This window comes from Macaca fascicularis, chromosome 4, assembly GCF_037993035.2.
Source record: "Macaca fascicularis isolate 582-1 chromosome 4, T2T-MFA8v1.1".
NCBI lineage: Eukaryota > Metazoa > Chordata > Mammalia > Primates > Cercopithecidae > Macaca > Macaca fascicularis.
Genome location: NC_088378.1, coordinates 67,996,455 through 68,024,403, shown reverse-complemented (window position 1 = coordinate 68,024,403; position 27,949 = coordinate 67,996,455). Strand labels below are relative to the sequence as shown.

The 27,949-nt window shown below is 40.3% G+C and overlaps 1 protein-coding gene across 6 annotated transcripts in view; it reads right to left on the bottom strand.

The window, feature by feature from the left end:
• The window catches only part of PDSS2 (decaprenyl diphosphate synthase subunit 2), a 297,668-nt gene that overhangs the window by 72,515 nt on the left and 197,204 nt on the right, over nt 1-27,949 (bottom strand). For 5 of the 6 annotated variants that reach the window (XM_005552232.5, XM_045391303.3, XM_074037382.1 and 2 more), the window contains one exon: nt 14,883-14,954. In XM_005552232.5, coding sequence (XP_005552289.2) covers nt 14,883-14,954 — 72 coding nt within the window. Of the gene's footprint in view, nt 1-10,354; nt 10,514-14,882; nt 14,955-27,949 lie in introns of those variants that run through there. The other variant, XM_074037383.1, reaches the window with a different exon arrangement.

Sequence of the window (27,949 nt, the reverse complement as noted above, 5' to 3'; positions counted from 1 at the left end):
TTTAAAGTAAAAAGAATTTTTAAAAGAATTCAGGAATGGCTAAACTGGGCTGTTTCAGCTTGGGGCCTCTCATGACAGACTAGAAATGCTATTTTCTGCAAAGAGACAGAAATGAACCTGTACAAATACCCTATACTCCTAATTATTATCAATTACTTTTTAAACCATATTTTTGTGCAATGCAGTAAGTTTCATGTGAAAATGCTGTTTTGGAGGGGCTTAGCATCAAAATAAAAGACTGTGATATGCAAAGAACAGTTTAAAAGACGCTAGATGTTGACTCAGTTCCACAAAATACACAGTAAGAGAGTAATAAAACAGGAGACATCAATTGTAAATCACTTAATAAATTGAAAGGTAGGATACCTGCTGAACTCCTGGGTCCTGGCCCTATACTTGTTTCCACTGCCAAGAATCTTGTCTGTTGCTTCACACCTGTTTTTATTTCAATGCTCCTCCAGCTGGTCTCTCTGCTTCTAATTTCTTTGGCTTCCAATTTATCCTATTCACAGTTTCTATAATAATCTTTATCAAAGATCTTACTGTATAAGACCCTATGGTTATTTGCTACTGCTTACTATTTTAAATCCAAATTCCTCAATAAAAATGTTCAAGATCTATCCACTGACTTATTTCTCCCTTTAAAAATTATCACCTGGCTGGTCGCAGCGGCTCACGCCTGTAATCCTGGCACTTTGGGAGGCTGAGGCGGGTGGATCCACTGAGGTTAGGAGTTAGAGACCAGCGGTCAAACCCCATCTCTACTAAAAACACAAAAATTAGCTGGGCATGGTGGTGAGTTCCTGTAATCGCAGCTATTCAGGAGGCTGAGGCATGAGAATTGCTTGAACCCGGGAGGCGGAGGTTGCAGTGTGCCGAGATTGTGCCATTGCACTGCAGCCTGGGCAACAAGAGCGAAACTGTCCCAAAAAAAAAAATATCACCCTTCCCTAGTAAAGCCCCAGTTCTAGCTCCTATTGTACCTTTGTCTCTACCTCAGCCCTCAAGACCCACGTACCTGATTTGTCTAGCACAGCTGCTAGCACATAATAGGTACTCAACATTTGTTGAATGAGCAGTCCTAGAGTAATAACTACAACAGAGTAATAGCTAAAACAGAATGATAGGTTTCTTTCCTTAGTTAGATGTAGCTGAACCTGTGTCCAAAGCACCTTTATGTTTATATTACATACATTTTAATAACACCTGTCTGCCCCTCTGAAATTGAACTATTGCAGCCTCGAACTCCTGGCTCAAGTGATTCTCCCACCTCCGCCTCCCCAGAAACTCTTCTATTCATCGACCATGCTCCACCTGGGTGGGCCTTCTTTCTATTCCTTGGACAGATTAAGGCAATTCCTTCCTCAGACCTTTGTAGGAGTTGCTTCCTCTTCCTGGAATGTTTTTTTCCACCAACATAGTTGGCTGCTTTTTGTCATTCAGATCTCAACTTAAATGCTATTTCCTAAAACAGGCCTTCCATGAACATCAAATCTAAAGTAAGTCCTTCAATCCTTCACTATCATTTCTCCTTGTTGAGTTATCTCCTATACAGTTACTGCTTCCAGTTATTTCTCTTGTTCATCTCTTCAGGTGATTTCTTATTTACAGTTGGCCTCTCCTCTGAGATGTGAGCTCCATGGGGGCAAAGATGTCTTATTCACTGAGCACTTGTATTTCCAGTGCCTGCCACACAGCAGATGCTCAAAAGACACATTAAATGAATAAATAAACAAATCTGACTTCCCAGCTAATGCTGAATGACAATTTCTTGATCCCAACAAACTTCAATAGTTTCTTTCTTTCTTCTTCTTTTTTGTTGAGACAGAGTCTTGCTCTGTCACCCAGGCTGGAGTGCAGTGGCACGGTCTCTATTCGCTGCAGCGTCGACCCCCTGGGCTCAGCCTCCCAAGGAGCCACAGGCGTGTACCACCATATCTAGCTAATTAAAACTTTTTTTTTGTACAGACAGAGTCTCAACATGTTGCCCAGACTGGTCTCAAACTCCTGGGCTCAAGCAATCTTCCTGCCTTGGCCTCCTAAAGTGCTGGGATTACAGGTGTGAGCCACTGTGCTTGGTCCAATAGTTTCTACTGATTCATTTCTACTGTATCTTATAAGGACTCAGCTTTAAAATTACATCTTCCAAGAAGCTCCCTCTGAAACATTTTGAATTCTTAATGCTGCACTTTCTCCTACATATATAGTCTCTTCCTTACAATTTTACATGTGGTCTTATGGGAAAATTGATCTCCTGTGGCTTAATGTGCATGTATTTCCTCTGACCTGTAAGCACCATCAGATCCTTGAGGGTTGGTCTGTGTTCTTTATTGCTTTGTTTAGAATGTTCCAGTAGTACTCAATATGCTACTCTTCACACAGCAGAAATTCAATACAAGATCACTAATACACACTTTACCAAAACTGCCTAATATAGCTCTATGGGTACGATAGGATTCATGATAACAAATAATTTAATTAGAATCCAGTGAGAGGCCAGGAGTGGTGGCTCACACCTGTAATCTCAGTGCTTTGGGAGGCTGAGGTGGGAGGATCACTTGAGGCCAGGAGTTCCAGACCAGCCTGAGCAACAAAGGGAGACCCTGCCTTTACAAAAAAATTAAAAAATTAGGCAGGTGTGGTGGTGTACAATTGTAGTCCTGGCTTCTTGGGAGACTGAGGTGGGAGGATCCCTACAGCCCAGGAGTTTGAGGCTGCAGTGAGCTGTGATTGCATCACTGCACTCTGGCCTGGGTGACAGAGTGAGGCCCTGTCTCTAAATTAATAAACATAAATGTAAGGAAAATAAATAAATAAAGACTCCAATGAGAAACAATCTAGAATTTCCAGAGCCTAGTGTGGTGGCACACGCCTGTAGTCCCAGCTACTTGGGAGGTTGAAATAAGAGGATTGCTTGAGGCTAGGAGTTCAAGACCAGCCTGGACAACATAGGGAGATTCTGTCTCTAAAAAACATAAAAATAAAAATAAGTATCTGTAGCATTAGTAATTAAACAATGAAAAACTCAGAACATAATATATTTTTTCTTTTGGTGTTACGTGGGAAGAAATAGTGTCAAATTCAAAGTCCAATTATAGTAAAGCCTGGTAGATAATCACTCCAACTTCCTTTCCATATTCTTCAATTCTCCATTCTATTTTTTTTTTTTTTTAACTTTTTTTTTCTTTTTGAGATGGAGTCTCACTTTGTTGCCCAGGCTGGAGTGCAATGGCACCATCTCAGCTCACTGCAACCTCTGTCTCCTGGGTTCCAGCGATTCTCCTGCCTCAGCCTCTCGGGTAGCTGGGACTATAGGCGTGTGCTACCATGCCCAGCTAATTTTGTATTTTTAGTAGAGATGGTGTTTCACCATGTTGGCCAGGCTGGTCTCTTAACTCCTGAGGTGATCCACCCACCTCCGCCTCCCAAAGTGCTGGGATTACAGGCATAAGCCACCAGGCCCGGCTCTGTTTTTATCTTACTAGATTTTTTTTTTTGTTTACCTAAAAATATTTGCCTATCAGTCTACAAAGATGAATTCCCAAATCACCTTTCTGGAGCTCTTTACTCTTTCATCTGGAGATTCTGCCAGCACCTCAACATTAATTTGACCTCAACTAAACTTATCTGCTTCTCTCTAAAACCAATCTTTGGCTGGCAACTATATAATAAAGTTTTCTGGTCAATTAGATGCAAAACATTGGTGTCATTTTTGATTTCTTATTCCCATGGCCAGTGTACCCAACAGACACACTAAACATGCACTTAGGGTACCAGCAATGCAATAGCACCATAAAATTTATAGGAGGGAAATGCTATATTTGTTATTTATTTTATTTTTTTGAGACGGAGTCTCGCTGTATCACCCAGGCTGGAGTGCAGTGGTGCGATCTCAGCTCACTGCAAGCTCTGCCTCCCAGGTTCACACCATTCTCCTGCCTCAGCCTCCCAAGTAGCTGGGACTACTGGCACTCGCCACCATGCCCAGCTAAATTTTTCTTGTATTTTTAGTACAGACGGGGTTTCACCATGTTAGCCAGGATGGTCTCGATCTCCTGACCTCGTGATCCACCCGCCTCGGCCTCCCAAGGTGCTGGGATTACAGGCGTGAGCCACTGTGCCTCGCCTTATTTTTATAAAAGTCATTATAATATAAATTTTTTAAAGTCCTGAAAATTAACACTTCCAGCCAAGATGGAGCAAAAGGGATGAGGTTTTCTTTCTTGCTTGAAAGAGCTAAAAACTGAAGAAAATATATGAAACAAAAGTTATAAGCCATTTGAAATCAGGCAACAAAAGACAGTGACACCTGAGAAATGGCAAATAAATGAGATGAGTTTCATAATTGTTCCAGCTTCTGCCTGGAGAGAATGCCAGGATGCAGAGGAAACTAACAGTACCTTTGAGTTGAAAAGGTGAACCTGGATGTCTAGAGAAGCCGAAGGGGTTAATTAGGGGCTAGGGTTCATAAGGCAGAGTACACAAGAAGAGAGAGCTGCAGACAGAGCTCTGAAGGTAAACACAGATCCTCCCTAAAGTCTTCAGCCAAGTATTACCAATGCATCGGTACAAAGAAACTACTAAAGTCTGGAGAAAGAATCACCCAGAAGGAACAGCAGAAACAATCCCCAGAGATCACACAGGGCTGGGAATAATTCCTATTCCACAAGTCAGAGTAAAAAAACTCAAAATTCACAGGGCATCAGTAAAGAACTCAGAAAGGTCTTGCTTTAATAGTGAAAAAAATTAGCCTTAGACTAAATGCTATTCCAGTCCTGCCTAATAAAGCTTAAAAGTAACACCTGAAAGAATCAAACTATTGTCAGTAACTTAACTACATTCAAGAAGAAAGTTCAAGAATATTTATAGAGATACAAAACTATCCAGTATCCAACAAAATAAATTTCACAATGTCTGGCACCCACCCAAAAATAACCAAGTTGCAAAAAAATAGGGAAATACAACCCATAATGAGGAAAAAAAACCATTCAGCTGAAACCAACCCAGGAAATGACACAGATGATATAATTAGTAGACAGGGATATTAAAACAGTTTTCATAACTATATTCCATATGGCCAAGGAGCCAGAAGAAACACTGAGCATATTAAGTAGAAACACAGAACATGTAAACTGGTCTGCCTGAATGCACACCAACTGAAATTATCCAAAATGGAACACAGATACTAAAAAAGAAGAAGAAACAGTGACTTGGGACAAGTTAAAGCAGCCTACTATGTAACTGAGGTCCCTATAAAAGGGGAGAAAAGGAAAGCCAGAAAAAAAATTGAAGAAATAATAACTTTTCCCCCAAGTTTTATGAAAACTACAAACTCACAGAACCAAGAAGCCCAATGAATCCCAAGCAAAAGAAATATGAAAAAAAGAACATGAAAGTCATGATGATCTATTTATGACTACAGGAACAAAGATAAAGATGGCAGTGGCTTTCCTGTTGAAAATAATAAAAGCAAGAAGACAATGGAGCAACATCTTTAAAAATACTGAAGGAAAACTAAATTGTCAACCTAGAAATCTATATCCAGTGAACATATATTTCAGACACACAAAAGCTAAAAGAGTTCATTAGTGGCTGGATGCAGTGGCTCACACCTGAAATCCCAGCTACTCGGGAGGCTGAGGCAGGAGAATTGTTTGAACCCAGGAGGAGGAGGTTGCATCGAGCCGAGACTGTGCCATTGCACTCCAGCCTGGGCAACAAGGAGAGACTCTGTCTCAAAAAAAAAAAAAAAAAAAGGTTCATTACTATCAGACCTGTCTTACAAGCAAGGTTAAAAGAAATCTTTTAGGAAGAAGGAAAAAAGGAAAATAATACATTCTGGCATTACAGATCTTCTACCATGTGTTATAAACACCTACTTTTGCAATATTACTTTTCAGTATTCCTTTACTCCTATGTGAAGGAAGCCCTGGTCTCAAATATGCTTTCTTTCCATTCATCATGTTATTTCCTCTACCTGGAATGCCATATATATCTCCATCTATAGACATCTTCCCAATCTTTAATGTCCATATCAAATATAACATTTTTTAAAATGTCTATTCTGATTCCCCATCCAGATGTGGCTTCTTGTACACATTATCCTCCTGCTATTTTTCTTAACGGGAAAAACTCATTTGGCTCTTTTTACTGTATTTTAGATGGCAGCACAGGGCTTTGCAGGTAGAAGACAATCCTTAACTTCCTAGTGGACTGAATTATCTTTTTTTTTTGAGACAGGGTCTTGTTCTGTTACCCAGGCTGAAGTGTAGTGGCATATACATGGCTCACTGCAGCCTCAACTTCCTGGGCTTAAGCAATCCTTCTGTCTCAGCCTCCCAAGTAGTTGGGACTACAGGCATACCACTATGTCTGGTTAATGTTTTAATTTTTGTAGAGATGAGTTCTTGCCATGTTGCGTAAGCTGGTCTCAAACTCCTTGGCTCAAGTGATTGCCCTTCCTTGGTCTCCCAAATTGCTAGGATTACAGATATCAGCCACCACTCCTGGCCTCTTTTATTTATTTATGAGACAGAGTTTTGCTTTTGTTGCCCAGACTGGAGTACAATGGCGTGATCTTGGCTCACTGCAACCTACGTCTCCCAGGTACAAGCGATTCTCCTGCCTCAGCCTTCCAAGTAACTGGGATTACAGGCACCCGCCACCACACCCAGCTAATTTTGTATTTTTAGTAGAGATGAGGTTTCACCATGTTGGCCAGGATGGTTTCGAACTCCTGACCTCAGGTGATCCTCCTGCCTCAGCCTCCCAAAGTGCTGGGATTACAGGCATGAGCCACCGCACCCGGCCCTGGCCTCTTATTTTTATATTTTACTTGAAAGCTGCCTGAGAGCGAAAGGAAGACAAGCATAAAGAAAAACAAATGGGCCAGGCACAGTGGCTTACACCTTAATCCCAGCACTTTAGGAGGTCAAGGCAGGCAGGTCACCTGAGGCAGGAGTTTGAGACCAGCCTGGCCAACATACACTATGACCCCACCTCTAATAAAAAAACAAAACAAAACAAAACAAGGTGTTGTGGTGCATGCCTGTAGTCCCAGCTACTTGGGAAGCTGAGGCAGGTGAATCGCTTGAAGCCGGGAGGCGGTGGTTGCAGTGAGTCAAGATCGCACCACTGCACTCCAGCCTGGGCTACAGAGAGAGACTCTATCTCTCAGGAAAAAAAAAAAAAAGAAAAGAAAAGAAATGGACAGAAGGACAGAAGTTATCTTGCTCCACAAAAACATAATAATACTCATCATTAAAATCCACTGACTGATACTGAAAGTATTAATATAATCTGTGCTTGAAAAAAATAGACTGGATCTTTGCAACTCAAGTCACTTGTTAAAACCAGTGATTTCCCAAGAGAACTGGATTCTCTTTTAAAACCCTCTCACTTTCCTGAGACTGAGGCCAAGCCAATAAGAGCTGAACCTCTGGAGACAGGAAAGAGGTGTCTTGTTCCCCATCTCAACACCAACATTAGTCAGAGACACTGCCTTTGCAGAGGACCTCGATTAAATTCCCCAGGAAGGATCAGGAGTGGGTGGAAAACAAACAATAAAGAATCAGAAAATGAGTGTGTTCGGGATCTCCAAACCACCCCCAGGTTTGATGATTTGTTAGGATGACAGATGTTATTCGGCATATAGTCAAATTCATCGTAATGACTTTTTTACAGTGAAAGGATACAAAGCAAAACCACTAAAAAGAGAAAGCCCCATAGAGTGAAGTCTGGAAGAAACCACGTGTAAACTTCCAAGAATTCCCTCTCAGTGGACTCGAGTGTGCTTAATTCCTCCAAGAATGAGCTGTGATAACATGTATGAAATATTGTCTACCATGGAGATTTACTGGAGACTGACTTAGTGGTGAGGGTTTTTATTAGGGCTGGTCATGTACGCATTTTCTGCCTAGCATGTAGCAAAATTCCAGACTCCTAGAAGGAAAGCAGGTATTCAGTATAAACTATATTGTCTGCAAACAGTTAAGGCACTGTGAGCCATTCTTATCATTTGGAGGATGGTAGGAACACTCCTAAAATTCAACTTCTCCAATGCTAGCCAAAGATCAACCTTATAATCAGGTTTTTCTCAGGACAGTAATCCTTTTCTGCACAGAGGTGTACTGAAAATACTCTTCTTGATTCAAGAATCTCACTTTCAGGAATTTTTTTTTTTTTTTTAGCAAATAGTATGAAATTGAGCAAAGTTATTATACACTAAGATGTTATCACAATATTGTTTAATTTAGTAAAGAAAATTGGAAACAGGCCAGGCACTGTGGCTCATGCCTGAATCCCAGCACTTGGGAGGCTAAGGTGGGAGGATCATTTGAGGTTAGAGGTTTGAGACCAGCCTGGCCAACATGGTGAAACCCCGTCTCCACTAAAAATACAAAAAGTAGCCGGGCATGGTGGTACACACTGTAATCCCAGCTACTCGGGAGCCTGAGGCAGGAGAATCTCTTGAACCCAGGTGGCAGAGGTTGCAGTGAGCCGAGATCATACCACTGCACTCCAGCCTGGGTGACAGAGAGAGACTCCATCTCAAAAAAAACCAAAAACCAAAAAACAAACGAAAAATTGGAAACAAAGTAAATGCCCCCAAAATGTGAAATGGTTCAGTAAATTACAGTATAACAATGTGAAGAAATATTAAACAATCATTAAAATTATATTTTTGAAGACTTTTAATGACAAAAATGATTATGCTGGGAAGTAAATCAATATGCAAAGTGTTATATGCAGTAACAACTCAAAACAACTCAATACAGAATAAAATCTAGAAAGAAATATACTAAAACATAATCATGATTCATTTCTGGGGGATGGTTTTATAAAATAATTTTTATTTTTCTCTTGACCTTTTTCTGTTTTCAATTATTATTTAATAAACATGTACTCTACCTTTTTTTTGTTTTGTTTTGAGACAGAGTCTCACTCTGTTGCCCAGGCTGGAGTGCAGTGGTGCGATTTCAGCTCACTGCAACCTCCGCCTCCCAGGTTCAAGCGATTCACCTGCCTCAGCCTCCCAAGTAGCTGGGATTACAGGAGTGTGCCACTACGCTCAGCTAATTTTTGTATTTTTAGTAGAGACAGGGTTTCACCATGTTGGCCAGGCTAGTCTCGAACTCCTGACCTCAAGTGATCTGCCCGCCTCAGCCTCCCAAAGGGCTGGAATTACAGGCGTGAGTCACCGTGCCTGGCCTACTTTTCTAATTGGAAGGTAAGTTAAAATGATAAGACAATTAGATTTTAGATATATAGGTTTGTGAATCCAAAGTCAATTTTGTAAAATGTAAAATATTTAGTGAGTACAGTTAAGTAACATGAGTATAATATACAAAACAGCTTAATTGGTGAACTCTTGACCATGTAAAATGCAATTTTCCAGCTGAGCATGGTGGCTCACATCTGTAATCCCAGCACTTTGGGAGGTTGAGGAGGGAGTGTAGCTTGAAGCCAGGAGTTCAAGACCAGCTTGGGCAGTATGGTGAGACCCTGTCTCTACAAAAGTTTTAAAAAATTAGCCAGGTGTGGTGGTAGGCTACTCTGGTCCCAGCTACTCCGAAGGCAAGGATTGCTTGAGCCCAGGAGTTCAAGGTTTCAGTGAGCTAGGATCACACCACTGCCTTCCCGTCTGTGTGATAGAGTGAGACCCTACCTCTTTTTTTTTTTTTTTTTGAGACGGGAGTCTCGCTCTTTCCAGGCTGGAGTGCAGTGGCTCAATCTCAGCTCACTGCAACCTCCACCTCCCAGGTTCAAGCGATCCTCCTGCCTTTGCCTCCCAAGTAGCTGGGATTACAGACACGCACCACCAAACCCAGCTTTTTTTGGTATTTTTAGTAGAGACGGGGTTTCGCCATGTTGACCTGGCTGGTCTCGAACTCCTGACCTCAGGTGATCAGCCTGCCTCCACCTCCCAAAGTGCTGAGATTACAGGCGTGAGCCACCGCACCTGGCCGAGATCCTACCTCTTAAAAAATAAAAATTAAAAAAAAAACAAACAATTTTTCTATTTCAAATGCTTCTTTCTTCAATTAGCTAACATTTAAAATGCAGACAGGGGAGATATATTTTCTTATAAACACTACAGAAATCAGAATGGCTAATTTTTATTATAATGAAGAAATGGTTCACAAACTAGCCAGTGCAAAAATGAAAATATATTTCAATGGCTAGAACAAAGGATGAATTTCCTAAGCTATTTTATATGTTTATATAACTGTAATTCAACTTAGTACATTATTAAGTATGAGTAAGTAACAGCACTTTGGGAGGCTGAGGAGGACGTGTTGCTTGAGGCCAGGAGTTCAAGACCAGCCTGGCCAACATGGCAAAACCTCATCTCTACTGAAAATACAAAAATTAGCGAGGCATGGTGGTGTGCGCCTGCAGTCCCAACTGCTTGCGAGGCTGAGGCACAGGAATCGTTTGAACCGGGTAGGCAGAGGTTACAGTAAGCTTAGATCGCACCACTGCACTCTGGCCTGGGCAACAGAGCGAGACACTGTAAAAAAAAAAAAAAAAGTATTAGTAATGTAAGTCATAAAGTTTTCACAGCTTTAAGGAGAATTAAGTAATTGTTCTACAAACCTCTTCTTCTCCTTCTTCTTTTTTTTTCTTTTTGAGACAGAGTCTCACTCTGTCCCCAGGCTGGAGTGCAGTGGTGGGATCTTGGCTCACTGCAAGGCTCACTGCAAGCTCCGCCTCCCGGGTTCACGCCATTCTTCTGCCTCAGCCTCCGAGTAGCTGGGACTACAGGCGCCCACCACCACGCCCAGCTAATTTTTTGTATTTTTAGTAGAGACAGGGTTTCACCGTGTTAGCCAGGACGGTCCCGATCTCTTGACATTGCGACCCAACCGCCTCAGCCTCCCAAAGTGCTGGGATTACAGGCATGAACGACCATGCCCAGCTGCTCTATAAACTTCTTTTGGAGAAGGTGACTCTAATGTATCCAGTTCCAATTCCCTTCCATTTGTTGTTATGCATCTACCTTAGTCACATATATGCTACTTAACAGAAAGCTATTTTCCTACTACCCAGGATCTTCACCACTGCATTAAGCTGCCATATAGAAAACAGACTGCTATTGTATCCTCTTACCCCTAGAGAGATGAAATGGTTTGCAGCTTCTTTTAAATCACAAAGCAATTCTTTTGTGTACTAAATTGGCCCAAGGCTACGGAGGTTGTGCAACAGAGATCCACAGGGGCAGCCTCTCTTCCCACATGACCTCCACTTGTGGCTGCTTCCCAGTCCTGCCAGAACATGAAAACCTTGAAAGCACTCCATGTGGAGGCAGTGCTCTCTCTGGCATCTGAAGTACTTCTTGGGCTGTTAGAAAAACCAAATTCTGAAGAGAGCTATTGCAATGGTAAGCACACTCAGGAAAAAAAGCCAGACTTTTTCTGGTTAGGAAGGGAAATGTGGTTAACCTAAATTGGACCTGAGGCACAAATGGAGGCATCAAGAAGCACTCCCACTAGTACAGTTCAACCATGCATTTTTGTTTCCATTCTTTTAAAAAAAATTATTATTTTTTAAGAGACAGGGTCTTGCTGTGTCACCCAGGTTGGAGTGCAGTGGTGCAATCACAGCTTATTGTAACCTCAAACTCCTGGGTTCCAGTAATCCTACTGCCTCACCTCAGCATCCTGAGCAGGCATGGGCCACCATGCCCAGCTAATTATTTTATTTTTTGTAAAAACGGGGTCTTTCCATGTTGCCCAGGCTGGTCTTGAACTCCTGGCCCCAAGGGATCCTCCTACCTTGGCCTCCTAAAGTGCTGGGATTATAGGCTTAAGCCACCACGCCATCCTGTTTCCATTATGAAAAAAGAATGGCTCTTTAAATGGTTTGGCTATTTTCAGAAATGTAACTGCTTAAAAAAGGGCTATGAGGAGGTGGCAGGGAAAGAGGACAGATGAATGAAGCATTGCTATAGAGTCTCTTTAATAAAATGTAGCTAATAAAGGTAGCATTCCTCTGAATCTCTGTATTTAAATAAAGTCAGCAATTGTTGCTTGCCAAGTGGCGGTTCAAGTACAATCAACAGCCCTTTAAAGACTTTCTTGCAGTTGGGCGCGGTGGCTCATGCCTGTAATCTCAGTACTTTGGGAGGCCGAGGCAGGTGGATCACAAGGTCAGGAGATTGAGACCATCCTGGCTAACACAGTGACAGTGAAATCCCGTCTCTACTAAAAATACAAAAAATTAGCCGGGCGTGGGCATGGTGGCGGGCGCCTGTAGTCCCAGCTACTCGAGAGGCTGAGGCAGGAGAATGGTGTGAACCCAGGAGGCAGAGATTGCAGTGAGCCGAGATTGCGCCACTGCACTCCAGCCTGGGCGACAGAGCAAGACTCTGTCTAAAAAAAGACTTTGTTGCTTCTTCTTTTCTCTTTTTCGGGAAGAAACACAATAAAAATATGAGAAAAAGCATGGGACTTAGAGTCAAGAAAAACCTGGGTTCATTATGAACTGTGAAACATGTTAATATATTAACAATTTTCAGACACTATGCTTTCCTGCCATTTGTAATGTCTGAATTTCAGGCTTTTCCTCTGTAAATGGGAATACCAACAAATGTCACCCTTTTCATAGGTGATTGTGTACAAAGAAAGTATAAGCAAACTGTAAAGGGCTATCTAAGTATTAATTGTTGTTGCTGTTAGGTCTCCCTGACATAAAAAGTACTTAAAACATGGTCACATAATTATTAATGAACTGAGCTAATTATAGTGGACAAATGGTAAGAGTAGATAAATTAAGAACCTTAAAACCAACAATAACACTTTCATGTAAAAATTAACATATTTAATTGTAAAATATAAATATCTTATATGGAACTAAGTTGAACACCCTGGAAATATCCCAAGGGAAAACAGTGTCTCAACATCCAGAACTGGTCACTATAATTATCATATAGTGGGATCTCAGGTATGGCAGATAGATGCTATCAAATCAGGTTTCACTAAAGTACAGATGATACGGGGAAGTGCTGGGTAGCTGGGTAGAGAAAGGCAGGTCCCTGGCTGGGGCTCCACTCCTACAGACCTAGGTGAGGACAGGCACTCCCGCTTTTGTGCCTAAATGCTGCATTTTCCAAGACCACTCTGGTCTGCCATGCCCCCAATCCTGGTCCGGGCACGGTGGCTCACACCTGTAATCCCAGCACTTTGGGAGGCCGAGGTGGGCCTATCACCTGAGGTCAGGTCGAGACCAGCCTGACCAACATGGAGAAACCCTGTCTCTACTAAAAATACAAAATTAGCCAGGTGTGGTGGCACATGCCTGTAATCCCAGCTACTCAGGAGGCTGAGGCAGGAGAATTGCTTGAACCCAGGAGGTAGAGGTTGTGGTGAGCTGAGATAGTGCCATTGCACTCCAGCTTGGGCAACAAGAGCGAAACTCTGTCTCAAAAAAAAATAAAAATTAAAATTAAAAATAAATAAATAAATAAATAAATAAATAAATAAAAATGAGTCTGGGCTCTTGACTTCAAATCCCTGAGAGCTAACAAGTTGTGTGACCTTGGGAAAATTACTTAACCTTTTCTCAACCTCAGTGTTCACATCTGTAAAATGTGGATAGCAGTAGTACCTATCTCTAAGGATTTCTGTGAAGATTAAATGAAGAAACACAGGCAAATCACTTACTACAGGGTTATTTGCTTAGCTATTGTCATCTTCATCATACTATCTATACAAGGTAACTTTCTACAAGTGGAACTAGACCAGTAGTCACCCATTTTACAATCAGATATTAACCTTCATCCACAGTAGTGAACTTGCACATCTTTGAAAGGTCCACTGTGGTCATCCATCCTGTGAGGTCTCTGCATACCAATATGCTGCTTAAGTGTGGCTAGATGTGCCTACTAGGAACTGTAGTTACTTGAACCAAATGTTAGCAGATGTCCAAAGTGCAATTCTGCACATTCTACTAACCGGTCTCTGAACTACCCAGAGTCCCTGTGTTATACTTTTAAATTTTAAATTTCTTATCCCAGTTGCTCATGCCCTATGTTTCACTTCTAGTAAAATTTATCTTTCTTTTTTCAAGTGAAAATGTCAAAAAGCTTAAGATGTGCATACATGCATACCTTTTCTAATTTGAAGTGAGTGAAATCTTGCTAATACAGAAGCTAAAGAAGTTAGAATAATGAAACACTAAGATAGGAGCCCCTTATAATAGTATGTACCATGTTAAATGATGGTGGTGGTCAATGAAGCAATTACTTCACATCTAATATCCTACCGAAATGAAATAACTGCATTTTAAGGAAATAAAACCTAACCTTTCTTGAGATGTCCTGCTAAATGAGTCAAAAAAATCTTAATTCTAGACCTATAAAATTAATCAAAATAATCCAACTGTGCAATCATCCCACTTCTTATCATAAAGAATCTAATAATGCAGTAAATTCTGGGTCTTACATATAAAAGACATCCCCATCCCATCTCCCCAACAGTCATCTTCTTAGGATCAAGGTCCACTCCTCTGTGACATGGAAGGACCCTTCCTCTGGGGAAAGGATGGGTTCAGTTGCCTCAGCACAAGCTGCTCCTCCAGCCTGCCTGCCTGTGACACTGCTACCTGCTAGCCAGAAGCATCCCAGTGTCTACTGCGCTGCTGCAGATTGAACAGACTGTGAATCCAGCCAGAGGATAAGAGGTTGTTTTAATTGGCTAAGTCTGCTATGTACTAAGCGTATGGCCATGAATTTGTAGCCAAAACACTAATCTTAAAAAAAAAAAAAAAAAAAAAAAAAAGCCATGTACAATTTAAACACAAAACAAGAATGACATTTTCGTTATTCTAGTTTTACCACAAGGGCTTATAACATAACATTTTATGACTCTGAAATCCTTTACCTTTGAAGTAGAATTTTCGTGATATACTCCTTGTACCAAGTCCATGAGAGCACTTGCTAAAAGTTCCACAACCTAAAAAGCAAGAAGAAAAATTAAAAAAAAAATTTTAAATATATCTCCATTGTTACCTCAGAATGCTTCAAAAGGCTCAGTGGCAAGGCAGAATCTGTGCTTGACAGAAAAAATCTTGTGCTGTGCACTAAGATCTCAGCAAATGGCATTGCCCACCTGGATATTAAAGCTGTGATCCAATTTTTTTCAGTCATAATTCAAGCCAAAAAAAAAATCTTATAAGCATAGCATTTAACTAATATACATGAAAATCGAGTAATAGCCATTTTGAACATAAATTTACATTTCAGATAACTAATGAAATCTTAACTCAATTTATTTTCTGCATGTTTATTTCTGTCAGGTGGATATTTTTTCAGTACTCCCATTCTGGGAGCAATTACAATGCTAATTTTCATACTACAGGAAAAAAAAGCAAAAGCAAAAGAATGGCTAACCTTTCAAATATGTTCATTCTGTTGCACTTAAAATGCACTGTGGATATATTTACTGTGGGGCCCCTGGGTCAAATGTACCGTAAACACTGAAAATTTTTATAGAACTGCAATACTGAAATCATATTCATCAAACCTGTATTATTTTTCAAGGCTCAGACTTTTTTTTTTTTTTTTTTTAATCAAGTGAAATCAAACGCTTTGAACTTGTTCCAGGATGTAAAACAAGCAGAAAACAGTAAATGGTCTCTTTGGAACTACTGTACAATTTAGAGTAGTTTGCATAAAGCATCTTAATTTGAGAGGATAAAATAGTAGTATTTATGAAAATGTTCAATGCAGCCATTTCAAATAAGAATTCCTCAAGGCAACCCCATCCGCTTCTTACAAGTCTTAATATCTTGTATATTTAACTTCCTATGTTATGCAGTCCTGTATCAGATTTCCACTCTTTGCTTCCGAAAATTCAGCTCCACTCTGATTGAATTAAAGGATTTTGTTTCAGCTTTTATCATTCTTGTAATTGAAGACATTATTAAGCCAAAGAATACAGACCCAAACAACAAGATACTTCAATCTCAGGTACCCTGGGTTTAATAAACATTTTCTTAGAGGCAAATGATATTAATTTGTAGAAAGACTTGCTTTAACATTTTAACACATGAGCATTTATCTCCAAATTTATATATTTACATTTATACTACGTAACATACACAGAACTGCTGATAGGAAATTTTTGCTGATTGAAGGCATATATTTTTCCTAGCTCTTTGCAGATGGGTTAATTTGTAAGACATATACAAAGTCTTTTTTTTTTTTTTTTTAAATCACATTGTCGTGTAGGTAACCAAATACTTAAGAAATATTGTAGTAATATGAGCTGCAGAGGAACTGGAAGGACAATGATCCCACAGTGTTACCACATGAGTTGAGTTATTTAAGTGGGGAAGAGAGAAAAATGAATGGATTTTTTTTTTTCCCCTGAAGGTATCAGATAAGCCCCATTCCCAAATCCAGGAGGACTGAGTATCGCCAATAGGTCTATGAAAGACTGTAACTAAACGCACAGCATCAGATTGGATTACAGTTTACACAAGCAACATCCCAAGATCCCCCTGATGGCTGGACACATAATACAGATCAATCACTCACTAAGAAATGTTACGGTTTTGAAACAGTTCGAGCTCTGAGACCAGCACTCATAATGTGAAGAGGGATTTACAAAGAGAAAGTCTGACACTAAATGTCAAAATGATGGTATGAACTTTAACCAAAGTGTTCCTTTACTTCCCTGAAACTCCAGACCAGGCAGAAGCAACAAGAACATTTTGTTCTCTGACTCTTTTTCTCATTGAGTAAACCTGTGCCTACAAGTTCATAATTTATAAATGACCTGTACTTACAAATGGCTATACTTACTTGAACAGAACACACCTCCACAGCCAATGACAACCCATTAAGGAAAAAACTTTAGATTTCTTTGAGTTAACAAGTTGAGGAAGGAAAGAGATTATAAAAAGCAAGAGTAGCCTAAGAGGTTGAAACTGTTCCAGATAAGGGTGACTTACCCAGTGCATATATCAATCTCTTTCCATTGCCTGAAATGTTTATTTTTAAAATTATACCAAAGAAAGATGTGTTTAAGTATCACCCTTCCTTAAAAAACTGCAAATATTTCTAGAAAGACCACAAGGTTACCAGCCACTCACAATTTAGTAAGCTCATTTAATAATCTTAACTTTTTTTTAACTTATTAGCCCAGACATTCACCTGTTTAGGTACTGCTATACTTACATTTAAGAAAACACTCGGTTAATAACATTTTTCCCCCTCACATTCTTGAGGAATGACATGTTCAGGCAACTCAAAGTGCTGGCAGGAATAATGGCAGCCAAAGGAGAATCCAGAGGCCTAAAAGCCAGACCTCTTGGGGCTGAGAGCTGAAGTCTTGGTGCTCTAGATAAATGCAACCTTGAGAAAGATTCCAGGACTTTTGTTTCTCAGGCCCATGGGGCAAGCAAACACTTTCTACTAGGGGAAGGGGGAAAAAAGGTTAAAAGAGCCTCAATGTGAGCTATGTTTGGAAGCCAAACAGATTAGGGAACTGTTAAAAAAAAAAAAAAAAAAAAAAAAAGAATACTAGCAGCCAGGGAATCTAGATTCTATTCCAAAGTCTACTAATAATTTGATTGTAAGATTTGGGCAAATCAGTTTTCTTCAACTCAATGCAATGAACTGCAATAAGGGGAGTTGGAAAAGATGATTCCTTAAGGTCTCTTCCAGCCCTACAATTCTAAGCTTTTACAAATGCAAGTCTGATTATTTGTAATTAGGCAGGTAAACTTGAAAACTGCTTTTCTGTAAATTTTGATGGAACATCTTTGTTCATGTAATTCATTTTTATCTCTTGTCTTCACGTGAACCTTTCCCTCTATCTGAATTCTACTGGCTAATTTCGTTGTGAAACTTTTTGTACCAAATCCCCCTTGGTTTCAATACCTAGAATTATAATAAAACACTTCCCATTTTTCAAAACCATTGTGACTGGTAGAGCACCCCATCAGCTGGCAAAGTCCTACTTGAGTCAATTAAAGGCAACACTGCTGAGCTCTGATTCTTGAAGGGCTCTAATGCTTGGAAACGATTTACACATACTGGATTCTGAATGACATCAGGCTTAACTGCCAAGTTGCATCAAACAAATAATGGTACTAAGTTGGCCATATCGTGAGTATCTCTGAAAAGTAAATATGTAGAGCATTTAGAAGAGAATTTGGAACATAAGTTTCAGTGAGTGTTAACTTACTCTTCTTCCATACCGCCCTATTATCATGCTATATTCAGTACAAGTCTTGAGTAGATGAACAGCATAGTATGGAGATTAAGATTATGGTGTTTTTAAAATTGTGTGCCTAAATATTTTGGAAGAAAGTGAGTTTTAGTTCAAGAACAAAACTCAGAACACATGCAAAGACCATTTTAACCAAAATCAGGGACCTCTGAAACACTGACTTGCTGCATCCTGAAATATTGTTTTAGATTATACAACAGTCAGCATCGATGTTAACAGGAGATAACTTTCTGCATTTCTGGTGATTCCGAGAATAGCAGCATTGCTTACCTACACATGCAAATAAAAAAAAAAAATGCTCTTCTCTTCAGTGTGGGTCATATGTTGAAATGTGACTCTACAGCAAAGCCATACACTATCCTTCAATTTCCAGTGAACCCAAAGTGGCAACCATTCCTAACGTCAGTGTCATGAAATGGCTTCTCCTGCCACCTCCCTTGTTTTGGCTACTGGGCAGAATGCTGCAGCATAGGACAGTAAATGGACAGTGCATGTCTAGTTGCTATTCTCAAGCAAATTGTTGATCCCTCCCATTTCAATAACCACTGTCTCACCCAAGTTAAGGAACAGACAGTATCCAGGTGTATCTGAACCTTAACAAAATTATAGATCTGACATAATTAACCTTTGTAATGAATTTCTTAAATGGTTAATTTACAGGACAAATTTCAGCAATCTCAGGGGAATATGTAATTGCTTCATTCTTTATCTTTTGGCAAGGGTAACTACAATTCAATGATTTTTTACACTGAAAAACCAAGATGATGAATACCCTCACAAAGGGTATTGTGATGACTATGCCCTGAGCTATAATAAATTTTCATCGTAAAAAATAGAAATTGGGAGGAGTAGGGGATGGTAAGACAAAAATCCTGACCAAAAGAAAAAAATCCTCGCATTGCTATCCAAAGACGTCTGTAACATATTCTTAAGGAAAAAAAAGCTATTTACAAAATAGAAGTAGTATAAAAGGCATTTTAAAAACAAAAATGAAGTCAATCTATGGGTTTATATACACAAGAGAAAAAAGTCTGAAAGGAGAGACAACAACATAATAATGATAATGTATAAATGATAGATTTTGGATGATTTTTAAGATTGTTTTCTTCAGCCTTTCTGATTAAATTTATAATTGCTAAGTTTATAACAGCTTACATATACACTATTTCCCTCTTTTTATTGTATTGCATTACACTATTTCCCTCTTTTTATTGTATTGCTTTTATAATTAAATAAAACAATAAATCTATTTCCTTGGGAAGGTGTGTGTGGGTGGGGAAGCAGCTTGAGGGAGACCTCAAGCTAAGCTATGTCCACAAATTGATTTATGGAATATAACACTCAATAGTTTTTGGATTAGAAAAAATAGGATCAGTAAGTGGTAGTAAGCATTCTGTGCAGACAAGTCATGCCTTTATCAATAAATGGGATTCAGAAGTACTGTTAGCATTTGACAGGCGGAATAGACTCAATAGAGTCGTAGATGTTTGACTAGTACAGCAGACCACTCTAATTTGAGCAAAGGAGCGCCTATCCTAAATTAAAATACAAGTAAATTTTTTTTTTTTTTTGGAGATGGAGTCTCACTCTGTCGCCCAGGCTGAAGTGCAGTGGCACAATCTCGGCTTACTGCAACTTCTAGGTCTCCCAGGCTCAAGGGATTCTTCTGCCTCAGCCTCCCGGGTAGCTGGGACTACAGGTGCCTGCCACCATGCCCGGCTAATTTTTGTATTTTTAGTAGAGACAGGGTTTCACCATGTTGGCCAGGCTGGTCTCAAACTCCTGACCTTTTGATCCACCCGCCTTGGCCTCCCAAAGTGCTAGGATTATAGGCATGAGCCACCGCACCCGGCCACAAGTGAATCTTTAGAAAAAAATGTAAACTATAAACTAACATGGCTCAATTAAAGCTCAAGTCAGCATAATATGAATTGATGTAATAAGGTAGTACAGTTGCATTTTAATTCACTTGAAAAAGGTTGCTTTATAACTTAATTTGCTTGGTATATAAAAACTGTGAAGGCCATTACAGATTTGTAATCTTTCAAAAATTTGTCCTCAGAAGGTGATTTTAATGATGGATTTACTACAGTGTGGAATGACAAAACAACATGTCATCTATCACTCTATTTGGAGGTGAGTAACACGGTGCCCCTCAGCCTTTACTACTTTTAGCTGCTAGCAAACAAAACAGTCATGTGTGTGCACGTGCATCTGCAGTGCTGATGGCATTAACTATGCACAACTTTACTGTGCTCTTTCCTCCACCCCGAGGAACAAACAGCAATGCATGAAGTAGTAGCAAAGGTAAAACAGTCTTGGGAAAGAATGAATTTTCATATACATCTTGGGAGGAACAAAAGATGGATTTAGTCTCTTTTGAAAGAGCTTTGGAATTTGAAGGGATACTGTCAAAATTCCTTTTTAAGCCACAAAAACTCTTTTCAGTGAAAATATCTTACAGAAAAATACTAAGAGGGTGCTGAATAGGCTGATAAAGGTAACCAGAGCAGGTGGTGTCACTCTTTACTTCATAAAAATGAAGCACAAACTATTTGTGAGACGCATATAAAGACGGAAAGATTTACATTGCCAAGGTAAGGTACAGAGGGACTAAAGAGTGGCGCCCTCCCATAGAGACCAATAATAATGTCTAACATTTGTAAAGTACTTTATCATTTACAAATGGATTTAAGCAAACCGTCTCATTCCAGGTGGATTTGGTCCCCAGTGCTCAGCCAGAGCTTCCAGGCTGGCAGCCTCAGTGGAGAAACGACTTCTGAAGAACACAGGGCACAGCAGCAGTGGCCAAATGAGGGGTGAATCTACTCACCCACCACCTGGGCACGAACTACCCAGATGAGCTCTACTCTGCATGCTGATTAAAATAAATGAGCACTTTGATAAAGCCATTGCTAAAGTCTCTGAAAGGATGGCTCTCTCCACTTCTTCCTATCAAACTAGGACGGGGTTTAATGTAGACAATGATGAAGGGGCTGTTGGAACAAGCACACCAACTCATAGAAGTTCTGGAGGAAGCTTCTAACTCAGCGTTTTGAAGGGAGCCTTTTCAGTACTGCCAAATGTGTAAGGCTTTGCTTATTTGTGGGAGGGATGGCAATCTGTTCTAGTGAGCTGGAAGTTCTTTCTGGCTAAGCGGGTAGTGAAGAGAAAGAAATGGCACTACCAACAGGACAGGTGCAGCAAAAACTAAGCAAATTGATAATCTTAATTTTTAATTTAGAACAGCTGATACATTGGTTTATAAACTACTGGTAACATTTGTCAAAAAGGTTTCAGGAAAATTTAGTGAACTAAACAGAAGTATAAAATTGCAACTGAGGCTGGATGCAGTGGCTCACTCCTGTAATCTCAGCACTTTGAGAGGCCGAGGTGGGAGGATCACTTGAGCCCAGGAGTTCAAGACCAGCCTGGGGAATATAGTGAGATATCCATCTCAACAAAAAATGAATGAAAGTTTTATTTTTATTTATTTTATTTATTTATTTATTTATTTTGAGACGGAGTCTCGCTCTGTCACCCGGGCTGGAGTGCAGTGGCCGGATCTCATCTCACTGCAAGCTCCGCCTCCCGGGTTCACGCCATTCTCCTGCCTCAGCCTCCCGAGTAGCTGGGACTACAGGCGCCCGCCACCTCGCCCGGCTAGCTTTTTTTGTATTTTTTAGTAGAGACGGGGTTTCACCGTGTTAGCCAGGATGGTCTCGATATCCTGACCTTGTGATCCGCCCGTCTCGGCCTCCCAAAGTGCTGGGATTACAGGCTTGAGCCACCGCGCCCGGCTGAAAGTTTTATTTTTAAAATCACAACTAATACAACTCGAAAGAAATAGGCCACAAATTCTGGAAAATGGCTTAAATATGAAGTTTGAGATATAATTTGACATTGGCTGGTGGATGCATTTCATGAATAGTCTGATAGCCTACTATGTGCCTGGTACGCTACTAATGAAACTAGTCTCGTTAGGCCACAGTTACACACGAGGCACTACCAAAAAGATCTACATCATAATTCCTTTATTCAATTAATACATATAAAAATGTTTGTGGTTTATTTTATTTTATTATTTTTTGAGATGGAGTCTCGCTCTGTCACCCAGGCTGGAGTGCAGTGACTCAATCTTGGCACAATGCAACCTCTGCCTCCCGGGTTCCAGCTATTCTCCTGCCTCAGTCTCCCGAGTAGCTGGGAATACAGGCGTGTGCCACCACGCCTGGCTAATTTTTGTATTTTTTAGTAAAGACAGGGTTTCACCATATTGGCCAGGCTGGTCTCGAACTCCTGATCTCATGATTCACCCGCCTCGGCCTCCCAAAGTGCTGGGATTACACGAGTGAGCCACTGCGTCTGGCCATGTTTGTTGTTTAAATACCACTCAAGGACCATGTCTAAACAAGTCTAATAAATAACTTTTACATTTACTTTCTTTGCAGTGTTTTTAAATTATAGTTGTTCTTTTTAAAGGATACACTGTCTAGATAAATAACTTCATAAAGATAAAGGCCAATTATTTGTCTTTGATCACTCAGAAGGTTAATACGTAAGTTGCAAGACCTTGGGCCAACCATGTCACTTCTTTGCCCCTCAGTTTTGCTTATCTAGATAAGAGGTTTCTGTGTTTTATCAACAATAAGTCCTATGATTAGAAATATTTAATGTGCAGCTATATACATTTTTAATTCACAATTGTGAGATACAGTAAAAAAAAATAGAATTTTTTTAGCTACAATAAAAGAGTAATAAAAAAACTGATTTTACTTTTGAATAAAGGTGCATGGTTTTGGACTACTGTTTCTTATTAAGCAATGCCAAACAGTCATTTATTGATGACTGACTCATTTATTTGTTTAAACAACAATTAGGTTCCTGAAAAAGTAGCAGACAATTTAAAGTGCTTAAGATGAAAATTCTCAGCGAGGTGTGGTAGCTCATGCCTGTAATCCCAACACTTTGTGAGGCCAAGGTGGGAGGATCACTTGAGGCCAGGAGTTGTGAGACCAGCCTGGGCAAAACACTGAGACCCCATCTCTATGAAGAAATTTTCTTTTTTTTCTTTCTTTTTTTTTCTTTTTGAGATGGAGTCTCACTCTGTCTCCCAGACTGGACTGCAGTGGGATGATCATGGCTCACTGCAACCTCTGCCTCCCAGGTTCAAGTGATTCTCCTGCCTCAGCCTCCTGAGTAGCTGAGATTACAGGCGTCCACCACCACACCTGGCTAATTTTTGTATTTTTAGTAGAGACAGGGTTTCACCATGTTAGGCTGGTCTCGAACGCCTGACCTTGTGATCTGCCTGCTTTGGCCTCCCAAAGTGGCAGGATTACAGACGTGAGCCACTGCGCCGGGCTGAAAAATAATTTTTTTGAAAGATAAAAATTTTCATAATAAAGAAAAAGGAGATGTTTTCCAGTAGGTTTTAAAAAAAGTTGGTTGTGTCAAGTATTTTGCATTACTATAAAAACTGTAATAAATAGTTGCTGAGAATTGAATACTTAGCCATGAAACAAACAAGCAACATAAAACTGATTATCATACAGCAGTTAGTTGCTTTATTTTCCACCTTCCCCAATATGGGAATTGCTGAATATGAAGTCTTGTACTCAGGATATACTATTCTCAGTATGTTCTTTACCTAGCGGCACTGCCACATGTTGTTCTGATAGAATTCTGAGAGAATTATGCTTGCCATTTTAGTGTTGGGCCTATTTTTTTTCAATGTGGCTGATGAGCTCCATTTTGCTTTCACTGCTTCTTCATCTGGAGACCCTCTCAGTGATGTCAACTGAAAGGCTGCTGTTGGCTAGCACACTGCCTTCTATTAGTGGCTTTCAATATACATTGTGACATAGTATAAATACATGTGCATTTATAAAACTAAATTTTTTTTGAGACAGAGTCTTGCTCTGTCACCCAGGCTGGAGTGCAGTGGCGTGATCTCGGCTCACTCCAATTGCTACCTCCCAGGTTCAAGCAATTCTCCTGCCTCAGCCTCCCGAGTAGCTGGGATTACAGGTGCCCACTACCATGCCCAGCTAATTTTTGATTTTTGTATTTTTAGTAGAGACGGGGTTTCACCATGTTGGCCAGGCTAGTCTAGAACTCCTGATTTTGTATTCCCAAAGTGCTGGGAATACAGCTGTAAGCTCCATGAGCTACCATACCCGGCCAAAACTAAATTAAAACTTTCATTATGTAATTTTCTATTGCATTCTACCTTTTTTTTTTTCTTTTTTTTTTGATACGGAGTCTCATTCTGCTGCCCAGGCTGAAGTGCGGTGGTGTGATCTCGGCTCACTGCAACCTCGGCCTCCTGGGTTCAAACAATTCTCCTGCCTCAGCCTCCCAAGTAGCTGGGATTACAGGCATTGCTACCACGCCCAGCTAATTTTGCATTTTTAGTAGAGATGCGGTTTTGCCATGTTGGCCAGGCTGGTCTCAAAATCCCGACCTCAGGTGATCCACCCGCCTCAGCCTCCCAAAGTGCTGGGATTACAGGTGTGAGCCACCACGCCAGGCCCTATGGCTTGAACCTGGGAATCATTTGAACCCAGGAGGCGGAGGTTGCGGTGCACTGAGATCGTGCCATTGCACTCCAGCCTGGGCAACGAGAGTGAAACTCTGTCCCAAAAAGAGAAAAAAAAGTATTGATAGTGATTCACTAAATTGATTTTACCACTCCCCAATGAAAAGGATGTGATCTGTGGTTTGAAACATTATTCAACATCATGCTGATATATGTCATGTATGGCTCACACCTTGTCAGTCCTTGTAATTACACACAAGGTCTCCCAAATTTTTGATGCAGTTTAAACACTGTTATTCTAAAATATATTTTTAGAGGTATTTATTTATCACTTTTTACCAAAAACATGTAAATGAACGGAAGGTAAACAGAGAGGCAGGATAAAACAGAATCATTCTTGGGTACTATGGAGTGTTAGGGTGCATTTCAATCTTGTAGGTTTATATTAATGACGCTGATGCTTAGCTTCGTTTTTGTTTTGCTTTTGTTTTCTGAGACAAAGTCTCACTCTGTCGCCCAGGCTGGAGTGCAATGGTGCCATCTCGGCTCACTGTAACCTCGCCCTCCCGGGTTCAAGCAATTCTCCTGTTTCAGCCTCCCAAGTAGCTGGGGCTACAGGTGCATGAGACCATGCCTGGCTAATTTTTGTATTTTCAGTAGAGACAGGTTTTCACTGTGTTGCCCAGGCTGGTCTCGAACTCCTGACCTCAGGTGATCCACCCACTTCAGCCTCCCCAAGTGCTGGGATTATAGGTGTGAGCCACTGAGCACTGCCTGATGCTTACCTTGGATCCTACTAGATTCCTGAAAACAAACTGGCTTAGATAACATTTGGTCAAAGAACCAAAAATTTCAGTAATTTCCTAGGAGTCACAGATACATCTTGCCAATTCCAGGGCTGCCATGTCTTTTGGGTAATACAGTTCACTTTCCAGCTCAAGCAGTTCCTCTTCAAATTGGGCCACACTAAAAGGCAGGAGTTTGTAATTCAGAGGCATCCCAAGGTTTGTACTCTAAAGGCAGGCACAGAAATAAAATCTGATTCATGTGCATTAAAATCCATGCATTTTGACTAAAGCTGTAATTGTATTTCTTCCAAATAACTCTGAAGTTCTTTAAAATCCACAAATCAATGGAATTATAAAAATAACTGACACTACTAGTACTGTTTTCTAAAAAATTAGGTAATCTTTTTTTTCCTTCCTTCAAATGATCAGGTAGAAATTTGGGGGCCGGGCACAGTGACTCATGCCTCTAATTCCAGCACTTGGGAGGCTGAGGCAGGAGAATCTCCTGAGCCCAAGAGTTCGAGACCAGCCTGGGCAACATAGGGAGATCCTGTTCCAAAAATAAATAAATAAATAAATAAATTAACAATAATAGAAGAGGCCGGACGTGGTGGCTCACACCTGTAATCAGCACTTTGGGAGGCCCAGGCAGGTGAATCACTTGAGGACAAGAGTTGGAGACCGGCCTGGCCAACATGGCAAAACCTCATCTTATCAAAAATAGAAAAATTAGCTGGGTGTGGCGGTGGGCGACTGTAGTCCCAGCTACTCAGGAGGCTGAGGCAGGAGAATCTCTAGAACCTTGGAAGTGGAGGTTGCAGTGAGCCAAGATCATGCCACTACACTCCAGCCTGGGTGACAGAGCAAGACTCTGTCTTTAAACTAAACTAAACTAAACTAAAATAAAAATAATATAATAAATACAATAAAATAACATAAACCTGGGATTGGCCGCATTGTACCCTTGGATCAAATAATGGATACCCTGGGCCAGGCACAGTGGTTTATGCCTATAATCCCAACACTTTGGGGGCTGAGGTGGGAGGATAGCTTGAGGTCAGGAGTTTGAGACCAGCCTGGACACCATAGAGAGATTCTGTCTCTACAAAAACTTAAAAAAATTAACCAGGCATGGTGTTCTGCGCTGTAGTCCCAGCTACCCAGGAGGCTAAGTTGGGAGGATTACCTGAGCCTGTGAGTTCAAGTTTACGGTGAGTGACAGTAGCCCTATTGCACTCCAGCCTGGGGTACAGAGTGAGACCCTGTCTTTTCAAAATAATAATAAAAATAAATAATAATAATGGATATACTTGGGTTAGAAATACTCCAATCTATAAAGATATACATACAATTGGCTTCTTTTATTTTTTTCCCCTGAGACAGGATCTCTCTCTATCACCCAGGCTGGAGTGCAGTGGCGCAGTCTTGGCTCATCACAGCCTCCACCCACCAGGTTCAAGCAATTCTTGTGTCTTGACCTCCCAAGTAGCTGGGATTACAGGTATGTGTCACCACACCCAGATAATTTTTGTATTTTTAGTAGATACGGAGTTTTGCTATATTGGCCAGGCTGGTCTTAAACTCCTGGCCTCAAGTGATCTGCCCACCTTGGCCTCCCAAAGTGTTGCGATTAGGGGTGTGAGCTACCGTGCCTGTCCCAATTGGATTTTAAATTGGTATTTCTCATGCTTCATGCAATACACACAACATTTTTTTTTTGAATTAACAATACTGTTTTAATATGTGACCTACTTGTGTAAATCACAACTGTTTCAATATAAATGTGAATTATCACTTTGCTCAATCGATATTATCAGAAATTTACATTTATACATTACCTTATAGCTTTTAAAGTACTTGAACAAATTAAGCCATATAAAATTTTCACTAATTTGGGGTACTGCTTTAGATTGCTGAAATATGCACAAAAATCTTTAGCTCTCTGATGTTTATATAAGATATTGGGTTCTCTGTTACTTTCCTGACTTTATTAACAGTTTTCCTTGATTATAATCATTTTGTTTTTCTTCATATGTCATGCTATTTTCAGGATCTGGTTATAAGATGCAAGTTTAGACTCTTTCCTACAACATCTACAACATTTGGAACCGTAGAATATTGGAACCAGCAAGGATCTAAGAGATGGACATGATGCTGCCTTTATTTTTTTAGAAAACTTAAAAAAAAAAAAAAGTTGCTTTTGCTTATAAGTTGCTAATTTACAATGTTTCACTGGGCACAGTGGCTCACGCCTGTAATCTCAGCACTTTGGCAGGCTGAGGCAGGTGGATCACCTGAGGTCAGGAGTTCAAGACCAGCCATAGCCAACATGGCAAAACTCCGTCTCTACTAGAAATACAAAAATTAGCTGGATGTGGTAG